Raw genomic sequence first — 19,628 nt, forward strand, 5'->3', positions numbered from 1 at the left:
GCTTTCTCCTGGACTGGCCTGAAACAGAAACAGTTGTAGCCACCACGGGGAGGAACGCTGCCATGTGCTGGCTGCAGCCATCCTCAGTTCTTCGCCAGAGAACCTGGTGGTACTAATTTAATGTTTTCCTCCATGTTGCCGCTTTACCGTGATTTTAAAAAGTGGGAACTTTGTCTTCAAATACCTGGTGCTTTTTGTGTAGCCTGGACTTAAAAGCAAATTACCCAGCAGGAATGTTCAAATACCTTCAATCAAGTCAGGCACAGTAATTAAATAGCAAGTGCCCTTGCCTCCCAACTCTGATCCCCAAGTGCCTATATCCCATTTTTTTCAAGGATTGCAATCCAACCCCCACATCCGGAGCTTGTGCCCTCTTGACAGTTTGCCCTGCCGAATGGTGATCTGGCTGCATTTTGAGTGCCCTGAAATGACCAGGAGAACTCATTGCATCTTTATATAGCCCTAATTCTGTGCCCAAGTCTGAAAAACATACTTCTCCGTAGCTTTACGTCCTGGGCCCTAGTGCTACTGTGTGGGACAGAGGAATTACAATGTCTTGAATTTCTTCTCTACACCAGCCCTTGCCATGAGTGCTTTCTGAACATCATCTCCCTTGATCCTCCCAGTATATCCACAGCATCATGCAGATGTATACTCTCCAAGGGCAGGTATATTTCATCTCATTGGCTCACTGCTCTGTCCCCAGTCTGTAGAACAGTATCTGGGTGATAGTAGGCCCTCAGTAAGTATTCGCTGAATTTAAAGATACTTACTGTTATTATCCCCATTTTACAGATGAGAAAACAGAGATTCACAGAGTTCGGACACTGCTACAAGCTGCAGGGCTACTTTAATAGAATCCAAAGGAATAAAGCCATCATGAGGAGGGTACCATTTGTGTCCAAGAGTCTCTGCCTCTGCTCCCCCCCCCCCCCCCCCCGCCCCACGGCCAACCCTACCCAGGTGGCTGCCCAGCCCACCTGTTCGTGAGACAGACACAGCCAACCACTGCTGGGACTGGGGGGCCGTGGTGCCATGGTCCTGGAATGCCATTTAGAACAATTGAGTGGTGGTTAAATAAGTTTAAAACAATTGGGTTATCATGGGCCTCATTTACAGCAGTATGTTGCCTAAATAACCATTGCGATGGAGGATGGCATCTGATTATCTCCCTTCTGAGTGAAAACTGAGGAGGTAAAAATGGTAGGAAAGATGGGAGCAAAACAAGCAAATGCAAACAAACACTGCAAACCAAACCAAAGCAGAACAAAACCCCAGAACCTCAAACCAAACCCAGACAAAACTTAGGCACTGCAACGATGAAGAGGGAGCTTCATGAGGGTTTGTCTTATTTTTTTTTTTCCTGTGGGAAAAAATGTACTCCTTTTAGCCTGAAGAGCCCGCATGCTTCGTGGTGGACCGTTGGTATAGGGCTCAACAACAGTGCCCTATTTCAAGTATCATTTTCTGGCTTGCAAACCCCGAGTGTCTTATGAATTTACATTTTCTGCTGAGTTCTCTTCAATGGAAGAATTGCCACCCTGACCCTGACTTTTCTTTTTTTCCTTACAACTGGCCAAGAACGCCCAAATATCACAGTTTTTTAGTTGACCAGGAGACATATTTTTGATGAATGGAATATTTTTCTTTGGTAAACGAACACCAACTGAAAACCAACCAAAAAAGTTTCTTTGGTAAAGTGAAAATTAACATCTTGGTTGGAATTAATTGAAAAATGAAACTTGTGCAAGTGTTTTCCAGGATTCTTCCCTCCCTCTTTATAGCAATTGAAAAAGTAAAACTTCACCAAATAAAGACTTAAATTTTATGGGGATGTGATTCTGAGTTGCTTCTAAAGTGGCTTCTCCATGGTGGGGCTAAACCAATGCTGTCAGAGCAATAATCATTAACAAATAAATAATGATGTAACAATAAATAATAAATCTTGACATGCAGAGTCCCCTAGTAAAAAAAAAAAAATCATTCCACAGTCAGAATTCCATAAGCCTTGATTTCAAGTGCTGAAAAGGGAAGTTGACAAGGTTGAAAATGCCCTTCATTTAAAAATACAATATTCCAAGGTATACAGAGACTCAATCAAGTTGGAAAACTACCATCTGTCATAAAACAAAGTTCCACAGCAAGTCATTCTGGTTGACCAAATTGAATGATGAAATTCTCAACAAAATCTGTTTAATTGGCGTGTGTGTTTTATCAGTTTTGTGGAGTAGCTTTCACCCGAGGTACTCCACGTGGCCGACACTAAATCAATGGCTGATTTAGAACACACTGTTCAGAAAATGATTTAGCAACATATGATTCAAGAATAAAACCAATCCCCTCTTCATCTGTGTTTTATAAATAATAGCCTAGTTGCAGGCCCCTTGGAGAGAGAATTGATCGCAGATCTATTATGCGAACTTGCCCTTTTTTGAGGACTTATACTTGTCCTCAGATTAAAGCTCATTATCTTCTAGTTGAGTGCATAACACGTTGGTATGATCACTTAGTGTGTCTGCAGGAGAGACTGCACAAGTGCGTAACGCACTAGCTACGACCCCCTGCACGTGTATTTTGAACTCTGTGAACAACAGTACATGAAATAGAAAGCACAGATTTGCACTTGGTGCAGTTACATCTGAATCATTTGGGCATTTTTGCTGTTTGGAAAGACAATGGCAAAGCTAAATCCCAAACATTACCCAGACATTACAAAAAAAAAAAAAAGTCTGCCTTGTGGCCAGTAAAGTCCTATGTTCTTTCCTTGGAAATGTACCTTGAAGGGAGTAATAGCCCTCTTAAGGGAAAATCTAAAAGTGGCCTGCCCTGTCTTAGGCATGCTAAAATGATGGAAACCCTCTAGTGGTGTGACCCTGGCTGAGTCGCTTTTTCCTCCTAGGTCTTGGTTTCCTCCTCTGTGGAGGATGGGGAAGTTGCACGGTACATCCGCTAAGGTCCAGAGAGCAAAGGTGCTTTTGGGAAATGCTTACCACTATAGATGTCTAAATAAGCTACGTCTCTAAAAGGGAAAAATACTGTAGACGTTTGCCTCAAATGTGACCAGGAGTTAGCTTCATTTTTATAGACATAAAGAAATGCAGGGGTCTGGGACAGCATACACAGCCTCTTCCAATCAAGCTGTTTCTTTTTAGAGCCTGTGGATATGGCAATCAACAGTATAAACAGTATAAACTAGGCTCATTAATGTACAGAAGGGCCGTGCAATGCATTAGAGGGACACCGGCAAAGGTATGTGTGTGCGGGGGCAGGGGGAGGGAACCAGGGAGATGAAAGTGCAGCCGGCTTAGCAGGAACGTTTGACTGTCACCAGTGATACGCTAGTATCGGTGATTACATCTTCCGGTCATTTCCATCTGTCTCCCCTTCAGTCCTTCATCTCCCTGCCTGCACTTCTGAAAATTTTCTTCATTTCGGGATTACACTCACCAAAGAACTTTCTTTTCTCCTCTGTGTCTTTGACAGCCGTGTCTCATCATGAAGGCAGACCGGCTCTACTAGTTGAAAGCTATGGCAAACAACCATGTCAGTGTTCATTTCTCCTTCCTCAGCTGTGCGTAGGCAGATGTTGTTTCTGGGCATCCACGCAAAAACTGCATGTAGGGTCAAACTGCAAACAGCTGTACCAGCTGGCCATATTGTTTTGTTAAAATGGAGACGCTGTCTCTGGGTTCAAGTAGACTCCTGCTTCTCCATCATGCCAGGTATTTGGGTTTGGCTCTGTCGTTTTGGGTACTCAGAGCCTCCTGCCAAGAGCTGTAACTAATAAAGCAGATCCATTTGGTGACAAGCGACAAGATATTCCAAAATAGAATCGCCCCAACTCCGCGATGCTGGAGCTGTCATTGGTTTAAAGGTGTATTAACCAAATCATACAAACGTTGAAAGTATACTGATGGGGGGATATGATCAATTCATTCTACAAAACAAAACTGCCTCGCCTGGGTGAATTTAGACATCACTCAATTTCACTCCATGGGTGATGGCCACTCTACTGTGTGTCACTTCCAAGGTTCTGGCTTGTTTCTGCTGGCCAGAACTTTTGAAAGCATCTCCTTGTGGTGCTGCGGAGCTAGATGAGACAGCTAAGACCTCAAACCACAGACCCTGCCTGGAGCTACTGCTCTGCAGAAGTTCTGGAAGCTTTATTGTGTGAACAATGCTTAAAGCTATTTCTGCCTTGGCAGCTGACCTTTCAATCAGTAGGTTTTTGTCACAATACCAGCAACATCTGCAGTGTGAATAAAATAGGATTCTGCTTGCTAATAAGCTTTCTTCTATTTGATTTTAGTTTAAGACTGTCTCCGTGTGTGTGTGTGTGTGTGTGTGTGTGTGTGTGTGTACATTCTTTCTGGTAACAGTCCTTTTGTGTTAAAGACTGAAAATGTGCAATGCCCATTTCCCCCCTTGTCCTTTACTTTGGCAATGTCTGTTTCTTATACTTAAAAAAGAAAGAACAACTTTGAATTTGTTTCAGTAACATAATCTCTTTGCTCTCGATAAGACCTAGGGTGAAAATATAACAAGCAGAGACTCTATCACACTGTTGTAATTTGGTCAACCACTCGGGTACTGTCAATATCCACCATTTCCACACATTCAATTTCCTCCCGGTTTTCAGGGTTTTTCTTCTCTTTCCTTTTTTTCTTCGAGGGTGGCAGGAAAGTCAGTATCACAGGTAAAATGGCAAAGCAGTGAAAGAAGGTGACAAATGCTATTAAAAACAAGCACCTGAACAGTGTACAGGTCAGATTTGAAGGCACAGCTGCGAGAGGAATCAGACCAACAAGATAGCAGAGGTAACTCTGTAAAATAGCTACCCCATGCACTTCCAGGGCATTTTTTACCCATTTAGTTCTTGTGAAATCCTTGCCCAGAACGAATGTGGATAACAGTGGAGCACAGTTGTCAATTGTGTAGTTAATTCCATAAATTAAGCATAGCACAGAAATGCAGTCCAGTTCTACTTTCCATAAAGTCATGAAACCTATAACTCCAAACTCCACGGACACAACCGTGAGAGTGAGCCAGACGTTAATCAGAGAATCTGCCACCAGGAATGCCGAGAAGAAGAGCAGGAACAAAGCACTGATGCAGGAGTTGTGCAGGGGGGCTCCCAGAGAGGAGGCATATCGATCCATATACACGAAGGACGGGTTGAAGACAATGAACTTCACCTTGGAGGTGACAGAAAGTCTCCTGAGGGTCTCCAGGAGATCGTAGAGTTCTTCTCTGTTAGTTTCCATGGTCTTGGCCACCAAAAACATTCTGGAGGCCACTACATCAACCTCATCATTGTACTTTTTAGAGAAGATGATGTCCTCTTGAAAATGTGAAAATTGGGGAGCTTTCAGGAAGGAATTTCTCAACATGTCTGTGAAATTTTTCTTAGGCAAGCCAGTGGACACATTGAGTTTCCGAAGGTAATTTAAATAGCTCTCAAACCAGGATATCCGCACAAACCCCTTGGTGTATTCTAGCACATCTTCTTGGACGCTAGTGTTCCAGTACTCTATGGACTCATATATGTAAAACCCAATCACCGGACTGTAGTTACTAAAGTACTTTTGCTGGGCAGTAGTGTACTCAATGGTTTGCGTCGCGGTTGCTACGATGTTACTAAGGTCTGACCCTTCACTGACCTGCAGATAGCCCATTAAGGCAAAGGAAATATAAATAAGGTAAAAGAGAACTACAAAAGGCTTGACATAGGTGTTGGTTATCCAGTCACAGTAATAGCGTTTGAGGAAACATACCAATAGGTGACTCTCGTAAGTGTTCGCTTCCTCGCCGTCAGTTGTGTCCTCGCTGAATCTGGCTGTCAGGAGAAACCTGTACCATGCCGGCTTCTCCTGCAATGCCTCGGGCTTTGGGACTTTTCTACAGAAGATACTATGCTGGTAATTGTTTTCTATGTAGCCAGTGAATACCAGGCTGGAACCATAAAACGAGAGTACATAGAGGTAGTTGAAGAAGATTGCGATACAGGAATTGCAGCAGAAAATCCTGGCTGCCTCAATGTTCGTGAAAGGGCTGGCCCCTATGCCAAAGGTGACCAGGTACATGGCAGTGGTGAGAGAAAAGGAGAGCATGGAGTCTGCATAGACTGCTGCAGTTCTCTCTTTAACATGTTGGTCTTCTCTAGTTTTCCTCCAGGAGGATAACATTTCAAAAGTCCCATATAATCCATGACCTGAGGGGACAGAAAAAGACCAAATCAAAAGTTGCAGAGACTGCCACCATCTTTCAAGAGGGGAACCAACTTGCTTATGGGGTCACGGGAAATCTAACCAGCCCTGGTGGTGACAGGTAAATGCCACTAATTTCTCCTGTCGAAGCGAGACCTGTGTTTTGGTGAATCTTAAATGTGAATGGCTAGTGAAAGGGGAGAGACAGGAGCCAAGACCTTCATGCTCCCTTCTGCCTGAAGAATGCTGGGTGGACTTTTGTCCACAGAAAGCCGAGTAGACTTGCACCTGTCTCTTGGGGACTATATACAGTGCTAGTTTAGGGTTGTTGGTGCAGCTTGCAGAGTTTTTGTTTCCCCTTGGTTGGTGCAACACTCCAGAGAGGGCTCTTGGCCACTCATCACTTGGCTTGTCATCCCCACAAGTCTGGCTGGAGGTTAGCATGGAGGAAAGCAGCGAGTGGGCAGAGGTTTCTGAATGTCTCATCACCTCATTTGAGTTTGGCCAGGTGGAGGGCTTTAGGGAGAAAGAGGCACTATGTTTAATTTGAGCTTTGACGGGAACCTAAACCACAGCCTCCCTTTTCCCCCCAAGCATCAGTTCAGGAAGCAATAAATCTGAGACACACAGGGAAGCACAATAAGTAGGAACGAGTTGGAGTGAGTAGGAAAGACGGAAGATGGAACACGATTCACATGAACTCTCCCTGCAGTTGATCAAAATTAAAATTCAGCTTGTAGGTGTAGGGCTTGCATTTTGTCTTCGGGGACCTGTTTGACCAATTTTACTTGTTCATAGATGACATATCAAGTAGGGGGTAACTGTGCTGGCTTCTCTGCACTATGTGGCAATGGCCTCTGAGGGAGAGAGGCTGATCCGTCACCTCTTTCCCTAACTACTCAGTGCCTCTGCCTCGTTGGTTAGTATTCCAGTAACACTGGAGTAGCAGAGGCACGGTAAGTGCTCATGTTTTGACTCCATTCTACTGCTTGAGGCTTGATCTAGCTTGACTTCTCCCACCTCTCCTGTCTGGAGGCGGACACTTGCACCGATGGCTCTCCCTGGGTTTCTAGGCCACTACAACATCAGAAAGCCCAGCAAAAGTGACCTGTTGTGGCTTTCAGTAACCCCTATCTCGGCACTGGGAACAGCAGATCTAATTTTCTGCTTCTTTGCCTTGGCATATTCAATCCCATTATTGAGGATAATAAAATCTTTACTCGGTGGTGCAATAGTCTTGTTTTTAAAAAGGAATTTAAAATCTCTGGCCAAGTGTAATGCTGAGTGAAGAGAGTCACTGTTATCTTGTGTGCACAATAACTGGGTGAACATCTTCTTTTGTGCTCAGGCCCGTGTTTATATCCTTACTGTGAAGTCTTGCTTGGTCTCAAACCCAAATACCCATTTCATAGTCGTGACGTAGGCCCGTTTCCTCCGAAGGATTTGGCATTTATCTTAATTTACTAGGCATCATCCTACAGCCCCTTTTAGAGGTCAGGTCGAGACTGTCAATTTGATAACTAGCACCGTGGCCCCTATTAAATTGGAGGCACCGAAACTCCCCAGACGTACGGTAAAACATGCACTCTTTGACTTGGCGTCCCGCTAATTATGTTTCAGAAAGCTAACGTCTAGTCTCAGGAGGGAAAAATATTTATTAAGTCTTGTTTCCACACTGTTCTCAGAGAGGACTGACCGACCTTCAATTAAAAGTAAGCCATTCTAGGACAATGAGAGTAAAAAGGATTAATACCTCCGAGGCATCTGTGGCCTGGGGAAACAGTGCTGACCATTTCACCCGGGGCCATGTAGACTAAGTTTTCATGGGTAAGACACACTTTGGAGTTTCACTGAAAATGGCAAATGACAATTTTTTTGTAGTATTTACTTGCTAGAAACAAGAAAAATGTTTTAAAACAGGGCTTTAGTCCTGAGTCATTAAATATGGGAAGAATATAAGGAAGCATAGAGCAAGATTAGAATTAGTCATATAGTAGAATTTAAGTGAAATCTGTTCTGCAGTCCTTTGTTGTTGCTTTTTTTTTTTTTTTTTTTTTTTTAGGTTGATGTGATGTTTTTGGACATTATCTGACCCTAACTCTTGTTGGAAAATACCATAAGATTCCATTTCTTACCATGCTGTTGAGTAATCTTAGAGGCTAACTGAGGAAAGGAATTGGAATGAACTGAGCTATTAGGTGAAGAGAGTGAGGCTCGAGGGTCCAGAATGAAAATAAACTCAAGGAAAGGCAGAAAGAGGCTGTTAGCTTGTCTCCTGAGTTCTGTTGTTGGATTTTAAATGCCTTGTCCTTCTATGGTTTGATCATTTTTATTGAGTCCTGACTCTCTTTGCATAGGTTCTTGGTTTTGGGGGCAGCTCCAGAGAGAATTTTAATTTTATTCTTAGGGGCTTTTGGAAACTATGTCTTTCCTTCATTCCTCTTGTGACAGGGGTGTGCATGCAGACACTCACAGAGGCAAGAAGAAGAGGCCCTGACAAAGAATCTTTTCTACCTGGTCACTCAGAATTTGTTGCTAGTCCTTGTTGGTCTTGCTTCCAAAGCCCCCCACCATCATTCCTGATAAGGCAGATTCTCGTTTCTCAAGCCACACCTCTCTGGCGGATGCATGTTTTCCCAAATTCCAAATTGGAGTTGTACAGTGTCTTCGAAGAGCTCTCTGGATTTCAGGGACAAGTGCTGACGCCATAACTGGGCCCCCTTCCTGAAGCGCAGTCAGTCAAGAGAAGGATGGGTGCCCACATGGCTCTAGGCGCTTCCCAGGGAGTGACAGCGTGGAGCGCGCAGCTGGCACTAGACCCGATTCACAGCTGGGTAGTTCTGTTGAAGAGGTCAGTCTGTTACCCTAAAGGAAAGCTGAACTGTGGGGTCTCTTGTTTTCTGGCCTGGACTCCAGGGGAGTCCTATTCCAGGAGCCCTTGATATGGGGAATACATTGCCTGCTTCCCTAACTCCTCAGAATGCCTGCTCTGTCCATAATTATAGCCACATTCCCTTTGGTTTGGGCCTTCAAGGGTGTTCTTAGAAATGCAAACCCCTCTCGGACAGTGGTCTCCTGAAGCAGCTTGCCTTAGGTCTGAGGGGTAGGACAGAGGCTGGAGATGGGGAGGCAGTGAAGAGGAAATTGTAGGTGGGTGGCTTTCACAGAGATCGAATCCTTCAGTTCTTCCTTCACAGCCAGCCCTGGCCATATCTTTTGTCGCTACTTCAGAAACAGGCCAGTGGAATTCAAGGAAAGGCAGGGAAGAAAGATTCTGGTGGGTTCTGTTCCTCTTCACTCTCCTCTCTCAGCATGTGCCTCCCTTCTTTAGCCTCACCGTCATCCACCACTCTCCTCACTCTGGGGCTGGGGTCTAGCAAGCAGGACTCTGAGGCCGGATCTTACAGAGGCAGGCAAACAGTGCGTGTGGACTGAAGATGCTTTTCGAGGTTTGGCTGTCATTTCCCCTATTTTTGAAAGGTGCTTCAAAAGCAAAAATATTGCTGTCTTCTTTGCACTCTAGTTTTTACATTTTCCGTATGAAGTCGGAAGTCTACAAGCCTCTGTGTTCAATCTGACCAAGGGGCCTATGTCATTTCGGCAAGGGGCCATTATCCATCTCCGGCGTTCCACGCCTGTTCATGAGCACTCCCGGGTGGCAGGACTCACACAGGGAGCCACCTAAACATGAAGTTCCAAACAGACTCGGCCTTTAGTGACCAGAGGCCCTATGGTGGTAATAGGAGCCCGGGCATGACATCACCACGGCAGGTCGACAGCCCAAGACCTGGAAGTAAAGACTGTATGATGGTGAGTGCGCCAGGAACCGACCAGTATCCCAGGGCATTCCCTCTCTTACAGGCACGGTATTTAAGGCAGAAGAGTTGCCAAAGGGCACGGGTAAACACCACATACTGATTCTGTCAAATTGTTAAGATAAAGAAGCTTTTAAAGTATTCACTTTTTCAAAAGCACACGCAAGGTATTTGTTTCTATTTTGGTATATTGCATATCCGTGTAGTTCCATGCCTATCAGTATGTGTCAAGATATACATCCAGGCCCAAGTTCTCATTATTCACGAGTGAAGGCCTTGACGCAACGGGGGCTTTTAGCCAAGTCCTGAGATGAGGACAGCCGAACTCTTCACCAGTGTTCAGATACAGTTTGTACCAGGAGTGCAATGTATATTTTATTAGCAGTAGGCTTTGGAACTGTCATCTAGTAAAATCAAATACTAGAGGATTTAGGCTAATAATTTTTCTTCTTTTCCAAGTGATTTTATATCTTTATGTGCACTTGACTTTTAGGCTTTGGGGCCAATGACGAGAAAAGGCAGTACAAATGATATATATAGCACTAATGGTGGAAAACCCTCACCTGGCTAATCCTGCAGTCTCTTGCGGGGAGTCTCAGGAACTCACAGATTAAATCTCACCTTCACCCGGACTCTTTTCTGGGGCCTGACCAAAGCCTTCAGGGTTGTTTATAATCCACTAACGTAGGAATCTACCAATGAATAGTTGAGAGTTAACCTAACTATCCAGTAGATGTGCTTCTGGAGAGCTGTTCATACAATGAATCCTATTTTTAATGTATTTCATGGTTTTGCTATCGGAGGCAGTCTGGGTGGTTTGTTTATTAATTTTTTGTCAATGAATAATCACAAGCAAATTGATCTATTTTGTACATCTGAATTCTGTAGGGCAGATTTTCTTTAGGCCCAGATTCTCATGCCTTCCCCGGCACACGCACAGCACAGAGGCTGATGCCTTTGGGCATGGCTCACGTCTTCATCCCTCCATACTAGCAGGATTTCCTCATGGGGGTTCCCAGAAACAAGGAATAGCTGAGAAGATGAGGAGGTGAAATGGGATGGCTTGCTAATGGATAATCTTTTAGTTTCAGTGTGAAAACATTTAATATCAGGAGACAATGAAGCCATTTATAGCATGCCTGGGCATTGCCAAATTTCATATGTGGAAATAAAAGTACTGCATTCTTCTAGAAAATCCAGAGTATAATGAATGCATGAGTAAAATCTGCTTAAAACATATTTTATTCTTAGACGAGGTTCACTAAGTAGCTCATGTTTATAAAATGCTTTTCTTTCAGTGACATCCACATAAATTCATGATTTTTGTTTCTTTGAGAAGAAATTTAAAGTGTATGTATGTCTGGGTTAAGTAACATCTATTTTCAGGGAGAAGTTCATTAATTGGGTTACATTTACACTTTGCCAGTTATAAACATTTACTTTCTGTGCTGAATTGTTTGGTTTATCACAGCCTGTTTTGTGTCACAGTTAAGAGTGAGAGTAAAGGAAGATGTACTCTGCTTAAGTTAAGACAGAGGCACACATCAGGGCAAATGCACATATGTCATGCTTTCTACCGGAGTCTCGTCACAGTGTGGCGGGTCTAATCACAGCATTGGATTTTAATCTGCAAAATGCTTTTTGCTTCATTAGAGGGCTGCAAATAAGAGTCCAAGAAAGGAATATGCTAATAGCTCTTTCTTGTTGAAAGAAAGGTATTTAGATACTGTGTGTGTGTGTGTGTGTGTGTGTGTGCATGCACTATATAAAATCAGTGTGTATAAATGGGGCCCACTATATATGCTATGGTAATTGTGTAATATCTTTTCATATAGAAGACCTATGTAATATATAAATATATGCATATATGTCATATCCTGTTCAAACGTGTTTTATGTATTTATAAAATGTGTGAATATATACTGTGTAATATATAGGGAAATATATAGTACATTTATATTCAAATATTCAAACAATATGTACTATATAATGTTATAAACACATGAAATACATATATATGCACATGAACTGATTGCATAATATATCATAGTACACAGAATATACCCAATGTGATATATATGTTATGCACCCAGATTATGCGCATGCACACATGCACACACACACACACACACACACACGATGTGTATGTGTGTATCAGTAGGCTGATTTGAAATTTATTGTACTGATGAGGAAGAGAAATGCTAGTGCTCCTATACCATCAGTGCAGAAAAGAGGCTAGAATCCCTCTCTTATGTTCTGTTTACATTTTGGTTCTTGGTTGCTGAAGTAGCCTAGGGGAAATGCAGGGTTTCCCCGACAATGACTGTGAATCTGCTTGGATTGTGAGCTCTGTAGACCCATGTGGTCAGTACTACCTGGCCTCAGTAGTGACTTTCTGAGATGCTGGTTCCAATGCAACAGTAAACTAAGTGTTTTTCTTCATAGTCCATTTTTACCAGCTCAGTGTCCTGATGTTGCCTCCTGCTGCCTGACCTTTGTAGAATCTGCCATTCCCCCATTCCTTAGACTAGGGGTCAGACCTGTCAGAGTATACCAGCAGGCTTGGGTCAAAGAGGAAGTGTCATCATACTCCTCTGCCTTACTGAGCTCTGACAGGATACTATGCCTCCCTGCACCTGCCCCCTCAGTCCTGTTCTCGTCCTCCTTTATGGTTAAGAAGAGAACAATAAAGCATGTTTTGTTCCATATCCTCAAACCTATTTCTCCTCACCCACCCCTTACCGTACTACGATTGGTGAAGCATAATAAAAGGGTGAAAACTACCCACAAAACTAGATTACACAATCTCCTTGTAAATTAGTCCCCAAATGACCCATCATACATTATAAAAAGATACTCAGGGAAAAAATCTTCAAAAATATTGTATGGAATTACTCTCTTAATCAGATGTAAACAAAACTGGGAAAAATTAAACCATTATAAACCAGGTTTTTCCCCCTAGAAATTTTCCCCCTAGAAACCAGTTAGTGATTTATATCCAAGCAGAGTATTTCCACAGCATTCTACTCCATCATGTAGACTGTCATATTGTTGGAAATAATGGACTTCTACAATAATGTGTTAGGTTGAACCATGAGAAGTTATTGCTTTGGAGTTCCAAAATAGTTGTTTATTGGTACCAATTTTGAGGTAAAAAATAGTTGATTGTCGCAATTTCATTTGGTTTGAGCTTTATTATTATTTGGCTGATGTCCCCCCACGTTGTCTCATGACTTCAGAAATATACCAGAATGGGGCACCTGGCTGGCTTAGTCAGTAAAGCATGTGACATAAGTTTTGAGCCCCACCTTGGGTACAGAGATTACTTTAAAAAAAAAAAAAAAGGAACTATATCAGAATACGCAGTAGGAAAGCAAAACCTTTCAGGTTTGCTTGAGTTCAGAGAAAAAATAATTAGGAGTTCTCATTTCTCTGAACTAAATTTCCTGTCCAAGAACTTTCACCTCTTTATAGGCCTGAGCTCCATGTACTGCAATACTGCATCATATTCCAGTTAGCATCAAATGAGAACGTATTCTTAGAGAATTGAACCTGATCTTCTGGTTTCTACTAAATACAGATAATCTTAGAATATACCTGAAAGGAACCAAACATCTCTGCTATTATTCTCCTCCTAGCACTTAATTACATCCTTTCTTCCTTTCCCATCCTCGAATTCGAGTGGCTTGGCTTGATAAGTCAGAAGGAAGAGGGCACCCTGGATGTGGCATTTGACTGTCTCAAAATCCCAAAGATTCTCCAGCATTCCGTTCCCTTCCTGATTTGCATCTGGCCAAGAAAGCCGTGGAACTAGTAAGCCTGTAAGGAGAGCTTGCATGCACAAAATCTATGCCCGTTTCTTAAACCATAGCCAACTGTAGGACAATGGTGTAAATTCTCATCCTTTAAAGGAAGTTCTATAACGGATTAAAATGATGAGTGTCACATGTTTACAAATGGCAGTTCAAGTACCTCAGTACCTGGCATTAATATAGTTTGCAAAGAAAGGATATTACTTTATGCAGAAGGGGTAGGGATGAAATAAACTCTTTTCCAAGTTTATAGTAACCAAAAAATGTCAATGGGCATTTATAATGCTGTAGACCGTTAAGGATTTCAGCTCTAAATATACTGATGTGACTCATATGGACAAGGGTTTTGGCAGAAGTGGGATTGTCTAATATGCATGACACTGATTAAAAACATTCTAAATCATGATGTATCTATGCTTACATCATTGCCAAAATGATTCATCTGTGTAGGATATATTCTTATTGCCAGAGATGTCACGTATCGGCTTGGCTAGAATCACACAGTCACATCCCATTATGGCGAACTCTCTGAGTTTATCCAAATTCTTTCCTATTCTGGAATTTTGTCAGGTTAATACTGCTTGACACACGTGGTCTCAAAATTTTCCATTCTAAATCTTCTGCCATTTTGGCATTTGGCTGGATCTGGCCTTATGTGACCGGCATCACACTGAGAATGTTTAGTTTGCTGAATTTTAAATATAATGTTTATCGCATTATAGACCTGTTGTTGCCAAGGGAATGTCTGTATATTAGAGACTTTGTATAAGATACTTTTCCTTTTACATGAGGCCATATAGTTTTAAATTTTTGACACTGTATGTATACAACAGAAAATCAAGAAGTTTTGCTTGAATCTTAGTTTAAGCATAGCCATTTTATGGTATAGACAGGCAGATTTTTAAAACTGGACAGTTTATTGACTCCTAGTGCAAACCCCTTAGCACTATATTTCTCCTTGGTCGTTTGAAATATTTATTGGCATTTTAGGACTGGTCGTCAAAAATCCAGAATTAAACACTGGCCCTAAACGCGACATTTACGAACATGCCCTTGCCTGTATTTCATTTTACAATCAAATTCTGAGAATAAACAGTTTATCTGTGCAATACAGAAGGGTAACCGTCCTAAATCCAGGCACTGTTGGCTTTATGGGCATATGAAGCACCCATTACATGGTGCAAAGTATTTATTGCAAATGGGCCTTAGCTACTAAAATGCATAGCTTCCTTTAATGTTGTGACTCAGTAATGTGAGATGTCTTTGGGCTGAAAATGTACAGAAAGGTTGCATACTGATTGTCAGCAGGGAAAACCGCCGTCAAATCAATGCATGTATCATTCCTCACAAATTGCAAACAAGGGAGTATTGGGTACCTGCAGCGTTTGGTCTCTTTCATCGCAAATGCCAGACTCCTGGGACTTGAACTCTGCCGTACAGTTCGCTGATACTCAGTCTCTGTGGGGTTGTGGCACTACGATTGCTGGATTTGTTCTAAAGCCACTTCTCGGCTTACAGCACCTTTCCATCTCTGACATCCTTCCCTGCGCCAGGACTAGCTGGTGTATTCCTTTTTGTGCCGACTTTTACTTACGATATTTAAAACTTCTTTAGGAAGTACCGAAATTAGTTTTAAGAAATCTTAAATATCGTAATTTCTTTTACTTAATAAAATGTATTAGAAGTGTGGAATATTCAGTTTCATTTCACGTGGTGAAATTGATTTTATGGAGTTTTGACTGTTATTAAATAAATGTCTATTTATGTTGAGAGAGACAGCAAAAGCAAGTGAGCCAGTGTGAGCGGGGGAGGGGTAGAGAGAGGGGGAGAGAGAGGATCCCAAGCAGGCTCCGTGGTGTCAGCCCAGAGCCTGACATGGGGCTCGAACTCACAAACGGTGACATCATGACCTGAGCCCAAATCAAGAGTCAGACGCTTAACCGACTGAGCCACCCAGGCACTCCTATTGCTATGTTATTTTACTTAAAAATTAATTTTAAGAAGCTCTAAATATTGAAATTTTAATTTACTTAACACAGTCAGTTTTTAGGAAGTTTTAAATACTGACTGTATCATCCTCTGGGCTCACTGGTCACAGCTTGGAGTGCCATAAAACCAAGCCCAATAGTCCTCTTTCTAGCTCGGACATCCTTTTGTCTTTACCTTAAAAACCCACCGTTTTCCTTCAGTTCCCCACTCTTTTCTTATTTCTGTTCTTCTTCCTCCCGCAAAAACAATCAAAACACAAAACACTGCATTTTTAAAAATGAAAAGCTAAAAAACTAAAATCCAAGCATGGGCCTAATTATGAGCAAAACATCTTAATTTCAAGAAACCTTGACTCAGGCCTCCGTGGAAGCTGAGAACCACTCACACTGTCTTCATGAAACCGCCATGGATCCCAGCATCTGTGCTCACTGACTTGGGGTTAAGGAGGCAAGTTATGCTGCCTCTTTAACAGACTGAATTCAGGAGGAAGTGCAGCAGCCTCCTTCTCTGTGGCTTTCAACCTGGTAGTTTTGCAGCTCGCTCGGTCTCTGCAGCTCCCTCTTTCCCAGGAGCTACCATTTCTGTTTTGACTGCCCAGGCCTGACTTCCCACAGGCCTCAGAGCCCCCAGGGCTTCACGTTATTCCACAACCTCGCAGCCCCGCCACCCCGCTTGTCATTTAACCTTAATGCAGCTGAAACGTCCCAAGTAAGTTCTTCCCTTTCCTTCTGCCACCCCCACACAGGGCGTTAGGCATTCTAATGGACTCAAGCAGAGTTCTTTCTCATTCAGTGAAAAATGCCACTTCATGTGTCATGTCAGTATCTGATTCAAATGACACTTCCTTGTGCTAAAGGAATGGATGAGAAGTTGCCACAGAAAAGGGGGAAGTTAACCATTGGAACCCTTGGCCCGCAAGAACCCTGCCATCAGCCATCTTCAGTACCAGATGAACAGAGCAACTGATGTGATATTATAACCACTGTGGCTTTGTTTCGACCATTACCTCTATCAGGAAGTTCTTACAGGCCCCAAGAGAGAATATGCTGGGATTCTCACGCCGCCATTTTCAGACATTCTCCTGAGTTTATAGCAAGAGTAGAAAAAAAGACCCTTCTTACTTAGGTCTCCCTTGTTGCTTTCAAAGTTCTTGCACGTTTATCATATCCCCTCGCATGATGTTCACATCCACTCCATTCATAAGGTGGAGAAACTGAGGGTTTCAGACACTGTCAGTGCCCAACCCACATGCCCTTCTATTCCCTATTCCTGAGCTCACTCAAGGCTTCTTACTACAAATACCATTCACCTGAGGGATTTTTCCAGCTGCAGGAATGTGCTCTGTCTTTCTCGGGGAGAGCCCTCAGTGAATCAGACACAGGGTTTCTGGGTATGTAGCCCAGCTGGCAGCTTCCTCAGCCCTCAAGGAGGACCTCTCTGAGGTGTGTTCTGTTAAGTCTCCCAAAGGTCCCCAGTGGGATTGAGCCACAGGTGCCTAAAGAAGTAACCTGCCCATTAGCCTGAATGGTCTTTCTTCCCTGGCTCATGTCCTCTCTCCTTCCTGGGGCTTCCTGGGCTCACTTCCCAAGTAAGCTACTTATATCTAAATCCTTGTCTCAGGCTCTGCTTCGGGGGAGGCCCCACCTCAGACACTGGGGCCCCAGAGAAGATTAGTATCTGCTAAATGCCACACAGCTACTTAATGGAGAACTAGGGCTAGGACCTGGGACTTTGGACTTCTGGCACATTTACCAAATAAGGTTTCCCCTTGCCAATGGCCAGTGCATTACAGAATTGGTCCCGGGACATTTGGGCAAAAGCAAGACCCTATAAATGAAACAAAGTTGTCATATGGCTACTCCTTGCCTTTCAGGAGCGTACTCACCACCACACAGCAGGAGGAAAGAAAAAAATGAAGGGCAGTAATTACCTAGCATGACGAAAGGGACTCCCAGGAAGGTGGAATTGTATTTCCCACCAGTAAGATTGATGATCCCGGCCGCGGTGAGAGTGGCCAGGGTTATAGTCACCAGCCCGAGCAGGCCTAGCCAGGGTTTGCTGCGGACGCAGTCCTGCATAGAACAGCACAGGATGGCCATAGTGACCACCAGGATCAGGCTGGTGACCAGGTAACGTTCTGATACGCGGCTGGTCTTCTGGAAATCTTCCCTCAGTGAGGAGGACGTGTAAGGGTACATTTTGACTTTGCTGTTGGATTTCTGGAATAGTCGGACAGTGTCGCAGAAGCTGGACTCCCACCTCTCAGCCACCATGTCGTTGAGACTGTTGATTGACTGCAGGTAGTAGGTGAGCTGGACGGCCTCTGCGGACTTGACCCGGTCCTTGCTGTGCACAGTGACGCCTCCAAGCTGGTGTCCGTTGTACACCGCCCTCCCGTCCTTTAAGTGAGTGATTGGGTATGTGATAGCAAAATTGGTCCGGTTGGTGGCCCGAGCATTCTTTAGCTCCTCCAGAACATGCACTATGTCATCCACGATGCAAGTCTTATCATTATTCAGGATACATATGTGGGCGAACGTGTAATTAAAACCAGGCCTTGGAACCTGGATCCTGGTCACAGCAGCATGCAACTATGGGGGAAAAAATGAAAGTCAGTGTTTATTACCCAGAACGAGACATTCATGCATGGCATTGGCTCTGTGGAGTCAAGTATGTCTGTGTGGGGTGGGGGAGTTTCTCATGTCATCTCTAAGCTAAAGAGTTCACATTAAATGGTATAACCTTGCGTTAGAGATACGTAGTAAGGATTCAAAACCACCGGCGGCAGCAGCACAACCTGGGAACTTACCAGACGTGAAAACTGCCAGGCTCCACCTCACACCTGGGAGATCAGAATCTTGGGGGTGGGGCCTGGGAATCTGGGTTTTCACAAGTTCTCCAGAGGATTCTGATAAAGGTACAGTTTGAGATGTGCTGGGCTACTGCACCAGCATTCTTTCCACACGTTCTGTTATTTGTGACTCAGTTGGTCTATAATGCCTGAAAGTCTCACGTACGTCCACCGTCTTGAAGATGGAAGGTATGGTGTGAACTGAGGCGCAGCTTCAGGTGCAGAGGTCTGCCGTGGGACCCTCCCTTGCTGCCGATTGGTAGGGCAGCCAAATGATTTCCCCTCCAACTTAGTCCCTGAGTGCCTTCAAAGATAAGAGGTTCACCTCGAGGGACTTCATATCCTCTGGCATTCCCTGCGTGCTTACATGGGAAGGGAGACGTAACTGCAAGACACTGGCTGGGACACGTGGCAGTCGTGCTAAAGGAGCACAGTGGGATTTAGTCAGCACACCTCACCCCAAGTCACAGTGGCCACGTCACACCCTCTACACCTGTGATCGAAGTGGACGCTGGGAATACGAGCACTCATTGAACAGCTCCTCCTCTAGACGGCACAGTACCAGGGCCTTTGTACAGATGAACTCATTTAACCCTTACAGGAAACTATGAAGTCGCTACAAGTCCTAGCATCATTTTACAGATGAGGAAACCGAGACACAGTTCCTTGCCCGAGGTCACGCGCCTAGTATGAGAGAAAGCTGGGCTCTCCCGGGCGGTCTGGCTCCAGAACCCGTGCTCCCAGTGCCTTGCCACACACTTCTAGGTTAACAATGCCGGCAGTTGAATCAAGGTACTTGCTCACAACTAATGGCCACATTTGTGCTTTCACTGCCCCAGCCCTAAAAAATCACAAGTGCTCAAGTTCACATAGGTAGGAGTATGTGTACTCTACGGTCCAAGGCCTGTTCTCTGTGAAATGTGCCCGGTCTGCAACATGAGGCCGGTGGTGGACA

General features: G+C 43.8%; 1 protein-coding gene across 1 annotated transcript in view; it reads right to left on the bottom strand.

The window, feature by feature from the left end:
* Window positions 1–953: 953 nt before the first annotated feature.
* The window catches only part of PTCHD1 (patched domain containing 1), a 54,062-nt gene continuing 35,387 nt past the window's right edge, over window positions 954–19,628 (bottom strand). Inside the window, exons 2-3 of the mRNA XM_081794156.1 lie at window positions 17,753–18,413; window positions 954–6,211 (exon numbers count right to left, since the gene is read on the bottom strand). Coding sequence (XP_081650282.1) covers window positions 4,557–6,211; window positions 17,753–18,413 — 2,316 coding nt within the window. The 3' untranslated portion in view covers window positions 954–4,556. The remainder of the gene's footprint in view (window positions 6,212–17,752; window positions 18,414–19,628) is intronic.

The sequence above is a fragment of the Panthera onca genome, chromosome X (genome assembly GCF_046562875.1).
Source record: "Panthera onca isolate mPanOnc1 chromosome X, mPanOnc1 haplotype 2, whole genome shotgun sequence".
Lineage (NCBI taxonomy): Eukaryota > Metazoa > Chordata > Mammalia > Carnivora > Felidae > Panthera > Panthera onca.